Source organism: Oncorhynchus nerka, linkage group LG14, assembly GCF_034236695.1.
Source record: "Oncorhynchus nerka isolate Pitt River linkage group LG14, Oner_Uvic_2.0, whole genome shotgun sequence".
In the NCBI taxonomy this organism is placed as follows: domain Eukaryota; kingdom Metazoa; phylum Chordata; class Actinopteri; order Salmoniformes; family Salmonidae; genus Oncorhynchus; species Oncorhynchus nerka.
The window spans coordinates 30,344,054-30,362,795 of NC_088409.1; the positions used below are offsets into that span (position 1 = coordinate 30,344,054).

The following is an 18,742-nucleotide window of genomic DNA, read 5'->3' on the forward strand; positions in this document are numbered from 1 at the left end:
CAATTCCGATAACTCCTATACCAGATAAAGTTAGTTGGCTAGCCCTGAATGGGCACATGCAGGCAGATATGTGGGCCTAGAACTTTCTCTGGCTGAGTCACCTGATTCCCTGATGGAATCTGTGAGCCGTGTGCTGTCTGTCTGTCTGTGGCTATATACTCTGGAGAGACCTGACACTCGTCCTCTTAGTCTTTCTGTCCAGGAAAAGGAGAGGAGTGCTTCAGTGGAATTGAGCAGCCGGTGTTCTGTGGTTTGTGTGGTAATCTTTGAAGCGTTGCACAACTGACTGAGCAAGGTAACTCCTTTTCTAAGAAGCGTTGCATTCAGCTCTGCTTTTTGACTTGCCAGCTCCTGTACAACTCAAGGGACATGACCGCACTCTCATAATGACGCTAGCATGCTTTATGTCAACTATTGGCTGTCGGAGGAGCATTAAGAGCTAGCATAAAGCTTATCTCAAATGGTTTAAGTAGTGTTTTTTTTAAGTAGCATGAAGCCAAAAGTTCTTGTAAAGCCTGTGTGAATGATTTGTCTATTGCATGACTTTCTGTTTCTGGGTACACATGTTGTCCAGTGTCCAGTGACATGCTTGACCAGTGGAAGTTGTGCCTGTAATCCCTTTGTGGCCTGCCTTGTCTCAATGTATGTCACAAACCACACCCAATGGTGTCAGCTCTGTCCAGCTCTCTCCTGTGCTTGATCCATGCTTGATGCTTCTCTGTCAGTTTGAACACTAATCATGCACATATGACATATGCACAGCTGATCTAAATATGGGTACAGTGGTATGAATGGTATGCTTAGCACCGATAGTTATTAGATACGTTTTTTTTTTAAATAGATAAAAAGGATGCTAACAAGGGTTTGTTCAAATTAAATGAATATACCAGGAGTAACAGAATTAGATCATAAGTGATAAGGAATTTACCAGTACCAGTTGTTTGTGTGAGGTGGCTTTATCTATTTAATCCATCCTGAATATGAGAAATGCTAATTTTATCCTTTCACAAGAATACAGTGAGTGGCTGTATAACATAATTAGGTACAGTATTTACATGCCAAACATTTTTGTTTTTAACGATAAAATATTTGGGCCTCACCACCTCATCTGGCCCTGTCTAGCATGTTCACCATTTCAACAATCCCCACTTGTTTCCCCACTGACTTAATGTATTAGTTAATTGTGAGGTAACAGCTTTAAAATATATCATAGTTCCTTCTCCAGCAGTGAGGTTTCTAAGGCCTTTACTGTTATTACAGTCCAGGCCCATAATAACTTCCATATTACACAATAGTGAAGTAGAGTAGTAAGTATTTCAACAAGGTAACTGCCTAGTACATATGATATTGGCAAAGTCCAGTTTTACTTAACTGCTCATTAATAATCACTTAATTTAATCCAACCCGTGTTCCAAGAACAGATCTGTGAGCCATATTAATAGAATGTGTTGGTAGTTTGTGTGATTCAGCTGTTGGAAAAAAGCCACTGTGTTAATACGTCACATTGATTTAGCCTGGCTGGTAACAGTTGGGTGTTGTATTGCCAGAATGATCTGTGGAGAGGGGAGGGGAGGGTGAGGGAGGGTGGCCTGTTGGCTCTGGTGGCATGCTACTGGTGGTACTGCTGCTTTAAGGAGTTGTGGTGTTGGTACCACTCCACTGGTTGGCATGTTGCCAAGACAGCACTTTCTAGAACAGCTGAGCCCCGGAGATCACTTCCAATTTGGGGGCTCACGTGGGACTGCATCTGCTCTCTGTGAATGACAGGGAAGGAACACACACACTGTCAAAGACGTGCACGTGGCACGCATACACACCTGTGCACATACATGAACATGATGACCTTTAACCCCAAAGGCTTTCAACACAAGTTGAAACATTTGACTGTTGTCATCTAACTACCTGTTGCTAACTACTAATAACTGATCATTTTCAAAAGAGAAGGTTTTATAACAATATCGCCTTCATGAAAAGTATCTTTCAACATTCTTGTATGATACTGTAGGCCTACGTAATTCTCAAATAATTCAAGTAATTCTCCTCTCACTAATGAACTCTAATTCTGGTCTTGTTGTTGCAGGATGTCTAAAGGACCAGCAGTAGGCATTGACCTGGGGACCACATACTCCTGTGTGGGCATCTTTCAGCATGGCAAGGTGGAGATCATCGCCAACGACCAGGGCAACAGAACCACACCCAGCTATGTGGCCTTCACCGACACGGAGAGGCTGATCGGTGACGCCGCCAAGAACCAGGTGGCCATGAACCCCACCAACACTGTGTTCGGTAAGCACATAACCTCACCTTGACACACAGTGGGTAGTTAGATGAAGCCTCTAGTGGACAAAGGGAACCAAATCAAAGTTTACTTTAAGCTCAGCGATGTAGCCTCTTGCCTGTTGTTATCAGTAGTCCCCACTTGAGGGCCTAAAAGTACTAGATTTAAATCCATCAGCAACGCGCGACTCCAGTAGGGGGAAATGCAAAACTGACCTTAGACCAGTGTCCACAGACAAATTCATCCTACTCTTGAAAATCAACCCTACTCTGCCATCCCTGTGTCCAAAGATGCCAAGCGTCTAATTGGTCGTAAGTTTGATGATGCCGTGGTACAGTCGGACATGAAGCACTGGCCCTTCACAGTGGTGAGCGATGGTGGCAAGCCCAAGATGGAGGTAGAGTACAAGGGAGAGAGGAAGACCTTTTTCCCTGAGGAGGTGTCCTCCATGGTGCTCACCAAGATGAAGGAGATCTCTGAAGCTTACCTGGGCAAGGTAGGGAGTCTGACAAACCAAATTCCAAATCTACTCTTAGCTCCTACCCACTCCATGCACCCCATGTAGGTTTGAAAAGATTGGATGGGTATACATTATATGTTAATAACTCAAACTGACAGTCTATTTAGGGATGATACACACTAAATCTAACTAATAGTGTTTTCCCTCTTCAGCCAGTGAACAATGCTGTCATCACAGTCCCTGCCTACTTCAACGACTCCCAGCGCCAAGCAACAAAAGATGCTGGAGTGATCTCTGGACTCAACGTCCTGCGCATCATCAACGAGCCCACTGCTGCAGCCATCGCCTATGGCCTGGACAAGAAGGTACAAAAACCCCAAAACAAACAAGAAAACACTGGGTTGTACGGTTCACACTAGATCTGCTTGATTAGTCCTTTGAAAGTCCTACGGACTTAATTGCTCTCTCTTATCTTATCAGGTCGGCGGTGAGCGCAACGTCCTGATCTTCGACCTGGGCGGCGGCACCTTTGACGTGTCCATCCTGACCATCGAGGATGGCATCTTTGAGGTCAAGTCCACTGCTGGCGACACCCACCTGGGAGGCGAGGACTTCGACAACCGCATGGTCAACCACTTCATCGGTGAGTTCAAGCGTAAATTCAAGAAGGACATCAGCGGCAACAAGCGGGCGGTGCGGCGCCTGCGTACTGCCTGTGAGCGGGCCAAGCGCACCCTCTCCTCCAGCACCCAAGCCAGCATCGAGATTGACTCTCTCTATGAGGGTGCCGACTTCTACACCTCCATTACCAGGGCTCGCTTTGAGGAGCTCAACGCTGACCTGTTCCGTGGTACCCTGGAACCTGTGGAGAAGTCTATGAGGGATGCCAAAATGGACAAGGCCCAGATACACGACATCGTCCTGGTGGGAGGCTCCACACGTATCCCCAAGATCCAGAAGCTTCTGCAGGACCTATTCAATGGCCGAGACCTCAACAAGAGCATCAACCCTGATGAGGCTGTGGCTTATGGTGCCGGTAGGTATCTCACTGTGTGTTTCAGGAAAATGTCACTGTGTCAAGTGTATGTGTTTCAATGTATCATCCAACATCTCCTCTCTGTCCTCCATAGCTGTGCAGGCTGCCATCTTAGCGGGTGACAAGTCAGAGAACGTGCAGGACCTGCTGCTGCTGGACGTCACACCCCTGTCCCTGGGTATTGAGACAGCCGGAGGGGTCATGACCGTGCTCATCAAGAGGAACACCACCATCCCCACCAAGCAGACCCAGACCTTCACAACATACTCAGAAAACCAACCCGGAGTGCTCATCCAGGTGAGTCTTTTATCAGCTGTACAAGGCCAACGTCTGTGTAAAGTAGCCAGATCACCTATACCCTCTGTGATTCTATCTGGTATTAATCCATTCCCACAATTTCTTTCTCAGGTGTATGAGGGGGAGAGAGCCATGACCAAGGACAACAATCTCCTCGGCAAGTTTGAGCTCACCGGAATCCCCCCTGCCCCAAGGGGCGTCCCCCAGATCGAGGTGACCTTTGACATTGACGCCAACGGCATCCTCAATGTGTCTGCGGTGGACAAGAGCACCGGCAAGGAGAACAAGATCACCATCACCAATGACAAAGGTATGCCTCCTTAACCTTGAACCTCACGATATGATCAATCTTATTGATTTCCAACCCTTTCCTCAAAGAAAAGAGTCCCAAAAAGAAAGAGAAACAACAGGTGCGAGTCGGAGATAATGAATATGTCACATATGGGAAATTATATAATGATGTCGGTATCTTGTTATCCCCAGGACGTCTGACCAAGGAGGACATTGAGCGCATGGTGCAAGAGGCTGACCAGTACAGGGCTGAGGACGAGGCTCAGAAGGAGAAGGTCACAGCTAAGAACTCACTGGAGTCCCTGGCCTTCAACATGAAGAGCACCGTGGACGACGAGAAGCTCGCGGAAAAGATCAGCCCGGAGGACAAGAAGACCATCATGGACAAGTGCAACGAAGTTATCTCCTGGCTGGACAGGAACCAGGTAAACCACAGGTGGCTGGTCTAGAGTTCCACCTAGATTGAGTGTTCTTAGTGCAACATCAGTTGGTTAGCACTGGTTTCACACTGTGGCATTTCCTCCCATGGTAAAAGTAGGCTACACAGTAAGTAAATCATATAAGATAGAATCTTGTGATCACCACCTGTGTCTCTTACCCTCTCATAATCTCTCTCTTCATCTCTCGTCTCCCCCCTTGTCTTTATCTAGACAGCAGAGAAGGATGAGTATGAGCACCAGCAGAAGGAGCTGGAGAAGGTGTGTAACCCCATCATTACCAATCTGTATCAGGGTACCGGAGGCCCACCAGGAGGTATGCCAGGCGGTATGCCTGGAGGCGCTGGAGCTGGCTCTTCCTCTGGTCCAACCATCGAAGAGGTGGACTAAAATCCCTAACCTCTACAGGAGAGAATCCACATCCTGTCCACATCTCAGCTCCCAGGCTTCACACATCACCTACTGCAGACCTGGCTTGTGTCATCACTTCCCTTCTTGAGAACATCCAGTGTAATATTTATATCTACGGCAGGCTCCTACAGCTTTGTATTGTTGTACAGTTCACACAACCTTCACTTTAATCAGATTGAATATATCACAACCAATAAAGATGGATTCTGATAAGCATTTTTTGTGTTTTTCTTTAACATCCCACCAAATACCCTCCCTTAGGTTTGAGATGACAAATGCATTTTGTACATTAACAGAGATAACAGAGTTAATGTACATTACTTGTATGAACATCTGCACTATTGCTCATCAGAAAAGTTCCCTCAAAAGTGGCATTCATCTTGTAGCAATCTTATTATGAAGAAGTAGGAAAAGCTATGTATGTGATTATGATGTGTGAAGACAGCACCATGTGCAGATTCAGATGTTGTTCCTGACTGGTTGATAAACTTGTCTCTTTCTCAAAATGTAATGGGATAAGATCCTATTTTCTGGAGGTTCTCTCAGGGGCCTCAACCTCGTGGTGGTGGGTCCTCTGTTACAACCCTCAAATGTAGTGACATTTTAAATGTGTCAAAGTATGAACTAGAATAGCAATGTGAACACATGTCCTTACTGCTACTTTGTATAGATGAATGAATCCCAATAGCTTCCTTTCTTAATAAAACAAATGTTTTGTCACAAAGAGGTCCATAAAACATATGATCTGAATCCATATTGTTAATCAAGTGTTTTGTTTTTGATTGTTTTGCTGTCATGTACGGCTGCATAGAAACAGAACGGTCAGACCATGGTTTTCCACCCTGCTTGTGGGATTGCAACACACGGTTACAAGATGTTATTGTTCTGACCATCATCAGAACTCCAATTGGACAGCGTGATAAGAAACCAGAAAAAAAGAAATTAAGGGCATTTCAGAGGACCAAATTTGGGGTCTGGGCATATATTCCACTCAGCATAAAGATAAAGAATTATGACTTTCCCTGGAATCATTGTGCAAAGCCTTGTTTGCTTAGGCCTATCCCACATAGAGTACAGTGCACTACAGAGTACAGTGCACTACATGGCAAACAAGCATGTATCTGACTGTCCCTGAGGCGTGAGATTTTCCCACCTGTTCCACCTGACTGTTCCCAGCTCTATCAGACCTTGGGGGAACCTGTGGGTGACATGACTGATGGGCCTGCCAGGGTATAAGAGGGAGAGGGACAAAGAGACGTCAAGCACCGTCTACTACACTATGGCCATGCTCTGGATCGTCAGCTGTCTCGCTTTGGTGGCCTCAGCCCTGGGTGAGTGGTGTCATCGTCAATGTCTGGTAACATGAACTGATTTGATCTTTTTGATCCTTGACTTATTCACATAGGTAAGTCCTATTGAGATGAATAGCTAAAAGAAGCCCTGGCCAACAAGGAGGTGAAGTGTTTTATTATACTTTGGTAGTTACTGAAGGCATGTCAGTCCATACTCTGAGGCCAATCAAAACTATGTAGGATTTTGGTCAAAAATGGTGCATTATATATGAGGATAGGGTGTTGTTTGAGACTGTGTGTTCGTGCCCTAGGTTGCGGAGTGCCTAGCATCCCGCCGCAGGTGAGCGGCTTGAAGATTGTGAACGGACAGAACGCCGTATCTGGCTCCTGGCCCTGGCAAGTGTCCCTTCAGGTATCCCCATTTCCACTCTTTCATTCTATACATTGTTTTTTCACACCACAATGCTGTAATCACTGATGATTATTGTTAGTCACTTAGAGTAAATGTATGTTGGAAATGTTGGGAAGTGCTGTCTTCACATTATGGTCAGACCCATACTATCTATCTACTGTCTTCACATTATGGTCAGACCCATACTATCTATCTACTGTCTTCACATTATGGTCAGACCCATACTATCTATCTACTGTCTTCACATTATGGTCAGACCAATGCTATCTATCTACTGTCTTCACATTATGGTCAGACCCATACTATCTATCTACTGTCTTCACATTATGGTCAGACCCATACTATCAATCTACTGTCTTCACATTATGGTCAGACCCATACTATCAATCTACTGTCTTCACATTATGGTCAGACCAATGCTATCTATCTACTGTCTTCACATTATGGTCAGACCCATACTATCTATCTACTGTCTTCACATTATGGTCAGACCAATGCTATCTATCTACTGTCTTCACATTATGGTCAGACCCATACTATCTATCTACTGTCTTCACATTATGGTCAGACCCATACTATCTATCTACTGTCTTCACATTATGGTCAGACCCATACTATCTATCTACTGTCTTCACATTATGGTCAGACCAATGCTATCTATCTACTGTCTTCACATTATGGTCAGACCCATACTATCTATCTACTGTCTTCACATTATGGTCAGACCCATACTATCAATCTACTGTCTTCACATTATGGTCAGACCAATGCTATCTATCTACTGTCTTCACATTATGGTCAGACCCATACTATCAATCTACTGTCTTCACATTATGGTCAGACCAATACTATCTATCTACTGTCTTCACATTATGGTCAGACCCATACTATCTATCTACTGTCTTCACATTATGGTCAGACCCATACTATCTATCTACTGTCTTCACATTATGGTCAGACCCATACTATCAATCTACTGTCTTCACATTATGGTCAGACCCATACTATCTATCTACTGTCTTCACATTATGGTCCGACCCATACTATGTACTGTCTTCCACCTCTCCCTTTCTCCTTCAGGATGCCTCTGGATTCCACTTCTGTGGAGGCTCCCTAATCAGCCAGAACTGGGTTGTCACTGCTGCCCATTGCCGTGTCACGTAAGTGCATTTAATTCCATAGTGCTTTATTAGCACCATGTTCATAAGTACATATTACATTCCTCTTAGTTTCACTCAGATGAGCTGTGATCATTCATACACACTGTAATCTGTTTTCTCTCTCTCCAGTCCTGGCCGTCACCATGTGATCCTGGGGGAGCACGATCGTCAGTCCAATGCTGAGCCGATCCAGGTCAAAAGCATCTCCAGGGTAAGTCCAGGAGCCTGGGGAGAGATCCACTCACTTAACCACAACATGCCTGCCTGCTTCATAGGTTTTACCAGAGTTCTGAGATTCTGAATCACTTCACTATGTGTCTACATCTTTCCTTGATCCCTGTAGGCTATCACCCACCCCTACTACAACAGCCAGAACTTTAACAACGACGTGACCCTGCTGAAGCTGTCCTCCCCTGTCCAGATCACCGCCCGCGTGTCCCCTGTGTGCCTGGCCACCTCTAGCACCTCCTTCCCCTCTGGAACCCGCTGTGTCACCACTGGCTGGGGCAAGACTGGCACCACCTGTGAGTGGCCACACAAGCTACTGAACCATTATTGATACATGATAGATTTACAGTTAATACAAGAGTATGTGCAAATGGATGCCAATGTTTCCACCTCAGCTTTCATTAGAGCACTGAGCTCCTTCCTAACCATGTCCCCTGATCCCCGTCCCCAGCAAGCCCCCGTATCCTCCAGCAGGTGGCCCTTCCTCTGCTGAGCCCTGCTCAGTGCAAGCAGTACTGGGGCCAGAACAGGATCACTGACGCCATGATCTGCGCCGGAGCCTCCGGAGTGTCCTCTTGCCAGGTAACTGACTGTACTCCTGGAGCAAGTTAAGGCTACCTTTCTCCAGTCCGTTTCTGAACATATCACTCTGATATCATTCCGTCCGGCAATAACCTTTCCCCCAACACACACGCCATCTTAAAGCAGCCAGATACAGATTTGTTTAACCAAATTCTCTGGCAATGGCATGACAATGGAAGTCAGATAGGCCACCACTCAGCCCCTATTACAATAATCTCCACTAGTGCCAGTGCTCCTAACCTCTCCTCCATCTCCAGGGTGATTCTGGCGGTCCTCTGGTGTGTCAGAGCAGTGGCGTGTGGTTTCAGGTGGGTATCGTGTCCTGGGGCACCAGCAACTGCAACGTCGGTACCCCTGCCGTCTACTCCCGTGTCGCCTACCTGCGTGGCTGGATTGACCAGACCGTCGCTTCCAACTAGTCACAGTGGACCCCAGCTGCAATAGCAGCCATGTCTCCGCACACAAACTCTTCTTCCTGCAAACAGTGGTCCCATAGATGAGTGTTTGATGTCATACAGGCTTTCCCATCAGCAAGTGACATTTCAACCTGTCTCATGCACAGCCGCTCACTGTGTTGCCACTGTCTAATTGTTTTCAATGTAACTGAAAAAGATGCATTCAATTAAAGTTGTATAAAAAAGTTGTTTCTGTTTGAAGTCAAAACAGTGCCGAGAGACCACTCAGGAAAAAAATATTCATCAACAAAACAAAGCACACACATACAACAAAAACGGAGCATTCATTAATAGTAACCCTTGGAGTCTTACTAAAACACATTTGGCACGGTTATTTTTTTAAGTGTGTGAACTGTCCTGGGGAAAGTAAAGTTTTTTTCCACAAAACTTTTCCCCAAACAGCAAATATGGAAAGAATTAAAAAACATATGTCAAGCAAGCAAGCCATACCAGGGTTACATATTTTCCTGGGATTTTACAAATGTTCCATCCCAAAAATAAATTACTTGTCACATGACGAACCCGGTATTTCATGCCAAAACCAGAAGTGCCATTCTAAAATATATAAAGAATATAAATGATTCGATTTGATTAGAGCTTTGATCAGCATGAACATCCAAGACTGATGAGCCATACATCAGAGACATGATCCCAAGCCCAAAAAAGCCCAAATGATCGTGCCATTAATCTAATACATTGTTTATGATATAGGCTACCGCACATGACACAAAAACATAAAAGTATACATGCTCTCTTGGGTAAATAAAGGAAACAAGCCCTAGTAGCCTAATCTTTTTGAGTGTGGACTGTAATAGTATACTGTATTGTATTATAAGGACTGGAATTACAGACCTCATTCAAAACATGAAGCTGGGAGAGAATGTGATGCTGGTGCAGGACATGAGGCCTACAAAGTCACAATTATATTTGGAAATATAATATGGCCTATTTTAAAATGTGTATAATTTTCAGGCTGACATATATACCTTTCATAATATTTTCCCCAATGTTTTACCATGTGTGTATTAGCCTACCTACTCTTTCTCCATTGTTGCGTCATTCCTTCTTTGCTTTCAACAGTTAAATGAAATACGTTTTGTTGTCCTTATCTTCGCCATTGTAATGACATCCTTGAATAATAAATATAGGACCAGAATAAGATGCAGATGGCTATCTATTCACTCCATGAAGATTGACCAGTTATGGGTCTGAATAAATAACTGCCAGAGCCTACCATCGTGCATTCTCTCTTCTTTTAAACTCCATGCAAGTTCTATTGGATGCTGTAGGCCTATTTAACATTAAGCAAAGAAGAGACTGCATCCCTCTTCGAATAGTCTACTGATAGTCTAATAATGCGTAAAAAAATATCCAGCAAGCTATTATTTTAGTGTAGCTTTTCCTGGGACTCCAAGAGCTAAGGAGCATTTTTTAAGGAGAGAAGCTAGGTGTGGATTATGCAAGTGAAGGAGCTATAAATTGGAAGCTTAGCCTATGCATAACCCATCATTCATTAGCTAAATAAGGCTAATACTGCATTTAATGTATTACCTGAAACAGGTAGGCTCAAAGATCTATAGGCTATAGAGTGAATTCGGAAAGTATTCAGACTCCTTCCCTTTGTCCACATTTTGTTACGTTACAGACTTATTCTAAACTGGATTATATAAAAAAAATCCTCATCTACACACAATACCCCATAGTGACAAAGTAAAAACAGATTTAGAAATGTTTGCTAATTTATTACAAATTAACAGGAATACCTTATTTAGTATTCAGACTCCTTGCTATTAAACTCAAAATTGAGCTCAGGTGCATCCTGCTTCCATTGATCATCCTTGGGATGTTTCTACAAATTGATTGGAGCCCACCTGTGGTAAATTCAATTGATTGGACATGATTTGGAATGGCAAACGCTTGTCTATATAAGGTCCCACAGTTGACAGTGCATCTCAGAGCAAAGTCATGCGGTCGAAGGAATTGTCTGTAGAGCTCCGAGATGGGTTTGGGTTGAGGCACAGATCTGGGGAAGGGTACCGAAACATTTCTGCAGCATTGAAGGTTCTCAAGAACACAGTGGCCTCTATCATTCTTAAATGGAAGAAGTTTGGAACCCAAAGACTCTTCCTAGAGCTGGCCGCCCGGCCAAACTCAGAAATCAGGCGAGAAGGGTCTTGGTCAGGGAAGTGACCAAGAACCTGATGGTCCCTCTGACAGAGCTCCAGAGTTCCTCTGTGGAGATGGGAGAACCTTCTAGAAGGACAACCATCTCTGCAGCACTCCACCAATAAGGACTCTATGGTAGAGTGGCCAGATAGAAGCCGCTCCTCAGTAAAAGGCTCGACAGCCTGACATTTATTATTTTTGGCAACTTTTACTTCACTACATTCCTTAATAAAATAATGTACTTTTTATTCCATACATTTTCCCTGACACCCAGAAGTACTCACTACATTTTGACAGGAAAATGGTCCTGACCTTATCAAGAGAATAGGGATAACCAGGGATACTGCATCTGATCTGGCGGACTCACTAAACACGCATACTTTGTTTGTAAATTATCTCTGAGTGTTGGAGAGCTCCCTGCTTTTCCGACAATAATAAAAAACAATTGTGCTGTCTGGTTTTCTTAATATAAAGCAATTAGAAAAGTATCGAAAAGTATGAATACTAAGTATTTTTTAAACCAAATACTTTTAGACTTTTACTCAAGTAGTATTTTACTGGCTGACTTTCACTTGAGTAACTTTTCTATTAGGGTCTCTTTACTTTTTCCAGAGAAGACAGATTTAGATATGGCATACAGTGGGGCAAAAAAGTATTTAGTCAGCCACTAATTGTGCAAGTTCTCCCACTTAAAAATATGAGGCCTGTAATTTTCATCATAGGTACACTTCAACTATGACAGACAAAATTAGAAATAAAAAAATCCAGAAAATCACATTGTAGGATTTTTAATGAATTTATTTGCAAATTATGGTGGAAAATAAGTATTTGGTCAATAACAAAGGTTTCAGTACTTTGTTGGCAATGACAGAGGTCAAACGTCTTCTGTAAGTCTTCACAAGGTTTTCACACACTGTTGCTGGTATTTTGGCCCATTCCTCCATGCAGATCTCCTCTAGAGCAGTGATGTTTTGGGGCTGTTGCTGGGCAACACGGACTTTCAACTCCCTCCAAAGATTTTCTATGGAGTTGAGATCTGGAGACTGGCTAGGCCACTCCAGGACCTTGAAATGCTTCTTACGAAGCCACTCCTTTGTTGCCCGTGCGGTGTGTTTGGGATCATTGTCATGCTGAAAGACCCAGCCACGTTTCATCTTCAATGCCCTTGCTGATGGAAGGAGGTTTTCACTCAAAATCTCACGATACATTGCCCCATTCATTCTTTCCTTTACACGGATCAGTCGTCCTGGTCCCTTTGCAGAAAAACAGCCCCAAAGCATGATGTTTCCACCCCCATGCTTCACAGTAGGTATGGTGTTCTTTGGATGCAACTCAGCATTCTTTGTCCTCCAAACACGACGATTTGAGTTTTTACCAAAAAGTTATATTTTGGTTTCATCTGACCATATGACATTCTCCCAATCATCCAAATGCTCTCTAGCAAACTTCAGACGGGCCTGGACATGTACTGGCTTAAGCAGGGGGACACGTCTGGCACTGCACGATTTAAGTCCCTGACGGCGTAGCGTGTTACTGATGGTAGGCTTTGTTACTTTGGTCCCAGCTCTCTGCAGGTCATTCACTAGGTCCCCCCGTAGGGTTCTGGGATTTTTGCTCACCGTTCTTGTGATCATTTTGACCCCACGGGGTGAGATCTTGCGTGGAGCCCCAGATCGAGGGAGATTATTAGTGGTCTTGTATGTATTCCATTTCATAATAATTGCTCCCACAGTTGATTTCTTCAAACCAAGCTGCTTACCTATTGCAGATTCAGTCTTCCCAGCCTGGTGCAGGTCTACAATTTTGTTTCTGGTGTCCTTTGACAGCTCTTTGGTCTTGGCCATAGTGGAGTTTGGAGTGTGACTGTTTGAGGTTGTGGACAGGTGTCTTTTATACTGATAACAAGTTATACAGGTAACGAGTGGAGGACAGAGGAGCCTCTTAAAGAAGAAGTTACAGGTCTGTGAGAGCCAGAAATCTTGCTTGTTTGTAGGTGACCAAATACTTATTTTCCACCATAATTTGCAAATAAATTCATTTAAAAAATCCTACAATTTTTTCCCTCATTTTGTCTGTCATAGTTGAAGTGTACCTATGATGAAAATTACAGGCCTCTCTCATATTTTTAAGTGGGAGAACTTGCACAATTGGTGGCTGACTAAATACTGACTAAAGGCACATTAAACTTAGAGGATGTTTGGAGAGAAAGGGAGGGAGGAAGAGTGCAACAGCGCGCATGTGAGAGAGAGCTGTTTCATTTGGTGGGAGAGAGTGGATAATATTTATTGCTATAGAGAATAGGATGGAAATGGGTAAGACGCTTTAATCTTATTTTCTACCCTTATGGTCTCTGACCTCAGATGCTTTAACTTTTCATTCAGACTTATGCTTCATTTGTAGATGTAGTTTCATGACAAACATGCAATTCCTAATGTCATCTCAATTTGTCAGTTGCTTTTTTTAGAAACTCATATGCATTAGAATTGTTGCATTATGTGTGAATAAAGACCATATGAGGGCAAAGTCATGTACTAAATGTCTTCTATAAATCTAATGACTTTATTTGTTTCAAGTCCTACCTGGTCATAGGTGGGAAATGTATAAAAACCTGGGCTAACAAATTACCAAAATGTAACCTTCAACATGTTCGCCAGCATCTTCCTCCTGGCGGCCATCAGTCTGGACCGCTGTCTGTCCATGTGGGTGGTTGTGTGGGCCCATAACAAGTGCACGCCATGCAGGGCCGAGGTCATCTGTGTGGGGATCTGGTTAGCCTCATTGGTCTGCAGCCTCCCGTTCACCATCTTTCGGCAGATCATGTACTATGGTAATAGGACAATGTGCGGTTATTAATTTTCCCATGATTCCTCCACCTACAGGAACATGGTTGTGTTCCGCTTCCTGCTGGGCTTTCTCATCCCCTTCCTGGTCACCATAGCCTCTTACATTGCCATATGATACGCACCAGGCGAGGAGAAACGTGCAGATCCCTCCGGATCATCGTCTCCGTTGTCCTGGCCTTTTTCATCTGCTGGATGCCCTTCCACGTCTTACAGTTTCTGGACATCATGACAAATGGCAGCCCAGGCCTCAACCTGGTCGTGCATATTGGAATTCCCCTGTCCGCTAGCCTGGCCTTCCTCAACAGCTGCCTGAACCCCATCCTGTACGTCTTCATGTGTGACGAGTTCCAGAAGAAGCTGCGTCAGTCCGTGCTGGTTGTATTTCGAGAACGCTTCTCCAGAGGACCAGGGGATGAACTTTGTGTCATCAATGCGCTCCCATCTCTCCCGTTAAGTCTAAGTCTCTGACTCCAGAGAATGACATTTACGCCTCACTGGTGACCAGTCTGATGGTAAAGTGGAAACCGAGGTGTGAGATGTCTGCAAAAGACAGGGCTAGTACATCTGTATTACAGTGTAATATCACTGTATCTATACTGTAGTTATGAGACTTGAAATGGTCAGTAGTTGTGGTCATTGTGGTATTAATCAAATCAATCAAATGTCTTTTATAAAGCCCTTTTTCAATCAGTTGTCACAATGTGCTTTACAGATACCCAGCCTAAAACCTCAAAAGTGCAAGTAATGCAAATGCAGTTACCGGATTTAACTTCTAATGTTATAGTGATGTTATGTTGAAGTTATGGGGACCTTATTTTGATGTTATGGGAAAATTATGGGGATGCTATGTTGACGTTATAGGGAAATGGGGACATTATCATACACAAATAAGACAATAACACTCCTAAACCTCTAATTTCAAAATCTTACAAGACTGTTCGACCAGACGGATCTATTAACTGAAGGTAACTTACGGTCATTTATTAATTTCTGTGTTTATATTTTGTTTGTAGCTAATATAAAAGAGTTGACTCCTAAAAGGACTCTTCGTAAGTGTTTTTCTTTGGTCAGATAAAGGTTTAACTTCAGACGACATTCCTTTGTGATCTAAAACAAACTGAACATTTATTGGCTGTATGTGATCAATATCTTGGACCTATTTCATCCATGTGGACTGTGTTTTCTGACCTGCAGATGACAAGATCCCTCTGGAAAAATCCTCTCCCAAAATAACTGCTGTGGAGAAATCCTTTGAATTACATTTCAGAAATCAATCAACTGTAAAAACAGCACTCTGGCAGATTTATTATAGCGATAAATAAATTACAATAGCTCAATACTCTATAACTTTTTACACAGTTTACTTACTTTAAATTAGGGAGACGTGTGTGAGACTTAATATTTACCATTGGAATTGATTTAGAGTATCCCAGAATTTAGACAAATGTTGTACACTACTTAACCTGTTTACAAACTTTTCATGACACATTGTGGGATCGACAACAGACTATATAATGCATTACCAGATATTCTGTAATATGACAAAAAACATTAATGTAATTATTATCCAAGAATCCCAATACACCAGTCACAGGTGAACTTGGGCCCACCAGAAGCATCAACTTGCTGAAAGTATTGCTACATTTTCAAAACGAGGACTTTGGGTCCTTAAATGTGGCAGTATATGGGAAAAATGGGCTCCATGAGGCTCCTCTGACATTGTCACACGCAATGGCCTCCTTGGGGAGAGGACTAGGGCAGCGTCCTGGGGTAGATGACTTCCTCGTAGCTCCTACCTGCTCTATTCTTTTCTCCTCCCTCTGCTGTGGGATACTACCTGGAGGATTCCCAGCTAGCGGTCGTACATTTCCTTCATCTCTTTCAGGATCTTGATGCTCTCGCTATACCTCAGCTGATTCTTGTTGGACGCTTCTTTCCATCTGAACACAGTTATGTATATTAAGATTGATCGCAGCTAGATAAACAATGTTTACTGACAGAATTTGTATCAACTTTTTTTCCAATCAAGATTACATTCGGATCAATAGTTGATATTCGACTCCCCAATCTATCCATGTCAACTAAGTTAGCTTTGTGATTATTTAGATGCCTTGGACTTACTTTTGCCTTATCTTTTTCCAGCGTTCTATGTGGTTGTATATGAGGGGACCAGAGACAAGAGCTGTATCTGTAGACTGGTGACAAAGACAGACCGATTGAAACAATCAACCGTTTTACTGTGGCAAATATGAAAGTGATGGCTAGGCGTAGCAGATGTTATACAGTACCTTGCTGACGATAGGCTTTTCTGTGGATGGGATCCTCAGATTGACAGGATCTCCAGAAGAGTTGAGAGGACAGGTGGTGGGCGGAGGGAGGCGATACACATTTTGTCCCTTACCATTGAGCATGTCTGCAGCCTGGTAAGATGCAGGTGAAAACAAATACTGAACAGAGAGCTCTATTGAAAAATATATATATTTATGCCCACATTGTGGGCATCTTTGTCCTGCTTTTTGGGTGTGAGCTTACCTCCTCTTCCCCCATGCTGTGTGGGGGGCTTGGGGATGCAGCTCTCTCTCTCACTGCCGGGTTGTTCCTCATCCAGGCCCGGCAAATGGGGTAAAGTGGGGTACTCGTGGTGTATTGGGCCAGGTCCACACTGCGGTCAAACAACTTGATAATGTAGGCATCTAGCAGAGAGGGAGGAGAACAAATGATTGTATATGTAGGTGAATATCTAGAGCGTGAACGGTAGAGTCAGTGAGTGAGAGACAAAAGGTTTTTAAAAGTCCACCTATCTGTGTTTGGCAGAGGATTGACATCTGCAGCAGACTTACTTTGTTTATGTTGGTTGCTCTCTGTTAAGCTATCATCCATCTCTTTCCGTTTCTTTCTCCGGTGCTGTGGAAACCGTGACGATGGCCTATGACATCAACAACAAGGGAAAGGGGATAGGTCAAGGCCTTTCAGAGTCTAACAGCCACACAGTCAGATGTGTTTAAAAAAAATCAAATAAGGCTTACCGCTTCCCAGCAGAAGATGGAGACACATCCCTATGGAAGAAATAGGCAATCGGAATTACTACAGAAGTAGTGGGACTAACGGAACCACAATAGGCTATTGAGTAAGTCTAAATAGCATACTTCTTTTAATATAAATAAAATACCAGAAAAGAAAGAAAAAAATGGCCATACTTGCTCAGAGACTCTTCTGCCATCTTTGTCTCGTCTTCATTTTGCTCCCTGTAAAACAGCAAAAACAGCATTTCCCATCACCTAAGCTTGATTAGAGGAAAATGAAAAGTTCCTGAAGCTGTACGTTTCAATGTCAAGCCAGTTAATGTACTGCATCTTCACAAATAAAATAAAAACACCAACCTCTCACTGTCACTCTTCTCTACCAGCCCCTGTAATACTGCATCTAGTCGGCTGCGTGCACCACTCCCCTCTGCATCTGTCATATATAAATAAACAGTCGACTTTACTTAGGAGAGATATAATCATTCCAGTAGATAGTGTTAGGTACCACTGTATCGTCAGCTGAATGGGTTTTTGGTTTTGAAATGTTCAAGCTCTCACCTGGCTTCTCAGTCTTGATCTTGACGTGATGCATGATCTACCCGTTCACACTGACATTCAGAAATCCCCAAAACAAAGATAAAATACAAGTTAGTTGGTAGCTAGCTACAACGACAAGCTTGCTAAATTGATTATATAAGGGGAAACACTGATTCAAAATGTTTCTAGATATTAACGTTAAATGACTCAAGGGGACACTGTTGTTGTGCCTGGATACCGAACCTAAGTAGCTAGTTAACGTTAGCTAATTGAAGCAGTCTTTTCTTGAATACGCGTGTGTAGCCGCATTATTCGACTTGTGTCTATTTGATACATCACTTTTCATCAGCAGAACATTATTGTTGAATTAATGTCTAAAGGCCACGTATCTATACATAGAACGTAGTTTTGTTACCCTCCAACAACTAGCTAGCTAGTTGCCTGGTTAGCGCGGTGGTCGGATTTGTTTCAGTAGACTTTCCTCTTCCGCGCGCAGGTCGTTTCCTTTCTGCTGGTTGGGCAATGCGGAGTCGACTACACGACTATCATTGGTCCAGATCGATGTCTGTCACTTACCAACTTTCTGTAGATTGGCCAGATACGATTGTTGTCGATAATGACGTTCTCGGAAAAGATCAACTCAACATTATCGAATCTGTCAAATAATTGAATAAAAAGTTATCCTACGATGAATGTAACATTTAGAAAAGTAGAACTAATTGTCTAGACTATGCATATTTTCCTAATCTAACTATTTTATTTAGCCGTTTGGTTGCCTGGTAACTGACACAAGTCCAAGCCAGATAAAAACCCGGAAGGCACAGTATGCTTTTC

General features: G+C 43.3%; 3 protein-coding genes and 1 pseudogene across 4 annotated transcripts; 3 read left to right on the forward strand and 1 right to left on the reverse strand.

Annotated features, from left to right (window-relative positions):
- Nucleotides 1-150: 150 nt before the first annotated feature.
- Nucleotides 151-5,423, forward strand: hsc70 (heat shock cognate 70). The gene is made up of 9 exons (XM_029679236.2): nucleotides 151-295; nucleotides 2,081-2,286; nucleotides 2,569-2,774; nucleotides 2,951-3,103; nucleotides 3,219-3,774; nucleotides 3,869-4,071; nucleotides 4,183-4,381; nucleotides 4,555-4,787; nucleotides 5,013-5,423. Exons 2-9 carry the CDS (start codon nucleotides 2,082-2,084, stop codon nucleotides 5,187-5,189), a joined length of 1,932 nt encoding a protein of 643 aa, XP_029535096.1. The 5' UTR covers nucleotides 151-295; nucleotide 2,081; the 3' UTR covers nucleotides 5,190-5,423.
- A 1,008-nt stretch (nucleotides 5,424-6,431) lies between these two features.
- On the forward strand, nucleotides 6,432-9,527 carry LOC115140853 (chymotrypsin-like protease CTRL-1). Its single transcript, XM_029679283.2, has 7 exons — nucleotides 6,432-6,541; nucleotides 6,814-6,914; nucleotides 7,995-8,074; nucleotides 8,204-8,285; nucleotides 8,418-8,598; nucleotides 8,754-8,884; nucleotides 9,142-9,527. The coding sequence occupies exons 1-7, from the start codon at nucleotides 6,490-6,492 to the stop codon at nucleotides 9,301-9,303; spliced, it is 789 nt and encodes a 262-aa protein (XP_029535143.1). The 5' UTR covers nucleotides 6,432-6,489; the 3' UTR covers nucleotides 9,304-9,527.
- Nucleotides 9,528-14,148: 4,621 nt separating this feature from the next.
- On the forward strand, nucleotides 14,149-15,546 carry LOC115140870 (C3a anaphylatoxin chemotactic receptor-like; annotated as a pseudogene).
- Nucleotides 15,547-15,624: 78 nt separating this feature from the next.
- On the reverse strand, nucleotides 15,625-18,414 carry lin37 (lin-37 DREAM MuvB core complex component). Of its 2 annotated transcripts, XM_029679297.2 has the most exons (10): nucleotides 18,324-18,414; nucleotides 17,930-17,979; nucleotides 17,729-17,804; nucleotides 17,546-17,593; nucleotides 17,375-17,404; nucleotides 17,189-17,274; nucleotides 16,881-17,041; nucleotides 16,637-16,768; nucleotides 16,470-16,543; nucleotides 15,625-16,288 (listed from the first exon to the last, which is right to left on the reverse strand). In XM_029679297.2, the coding sequence occupies exons 2-10, from the start codon at nucleotides 17,961-17,963 to the stop codon at nucleotides 16,201-16,203; spliced, it is 729 nt and encodes a 242-aa protein (XP_029535157.1). In that variant the 5' UTR covers nucleotides 17,964-17,979; nucleotides 18,324-18,414; the 3' UTR covers nucleotides 15,625-16,200. The 2 variants fall into 2 exon arrangements, with proteins under 2 accessions (XP_029535157.1, XP_064884029.1); XM_065027957.1 differs by lacking the exons at nucleotides 17,930-17,979; nucleotides 18,324-18,414 and having other exon boundaries at nucleotides 17,546-17,626; nucleotides 17,729-17,781.
- Between the last annotated feature and the right edge of the window lie 328 nt (nucleotides 18,415-18,742).

Bases quoted from the DNA above. Each gene is read 5' to 3' on its own strand.
- hsc70 (XM_029679236.2), top strand. From the start codon at position 2,082: ATGTCTAAAGGACCAGCAGTAGGCATTGACCTGGGGACCACATACTCC. The intron at 2,775-2,950 runs GTAGGGAGTCTG...TTCCCTCTTCAG, and splicing joins CTGAAGCTTACCTGGGCAAG to CCAGTGAACAATGCTGTCAT. The intron at 4,072-4,182 runs GTGAGTCTTTTA...TTTCTTTCTCAG, and splicing joins AACCCGGAGTGCTCATCCAG to GTGTATGAGGGGGAGAGAGC.
- LOC115140853 (XM_029679283.2), top strand. From the start codon at position 6,490: ATGGCCATGCTCTGGATCGTCAGCTGTCTCGCTTTGGTGGCCTCAGCC. The intron at 6,542-6,813 runs GTGAGTGGTGTC...TTCGTGCCCTAG, and splicing joins TTTGGTGGCCTCAGCCCTGG to GTTGCGGAGTGCCTAGCATC. The intron at 8,286-8,417 runs GTAAGTCCAGGA...TGATCCCTGTAG, and splicing joins AGGTCAAAAGCATCTCCAGG to GCTATCACCCACCCCTACTA.
- lin37 (XM_029679297.2), bottom strand. From the start codon at position 17,963: ATGCATCACGTCAAGATCAAGACTGAGAAGCCAG. The intron at 16,769-16,880 runs GTAAGCTCACAC...GCATCTTACCAG, and splicing joins ACAGCATGGGGGAAGAGGAG to GCTGCAGACATGCTCAATGG. The intron at 16,544-16,636 runs GTACTGTATAAC...CTTTGTCACCAG, and splicing joins AAAAGCCTATCGTCAGCAAG to TCTACAGATACAGCTCTTGT.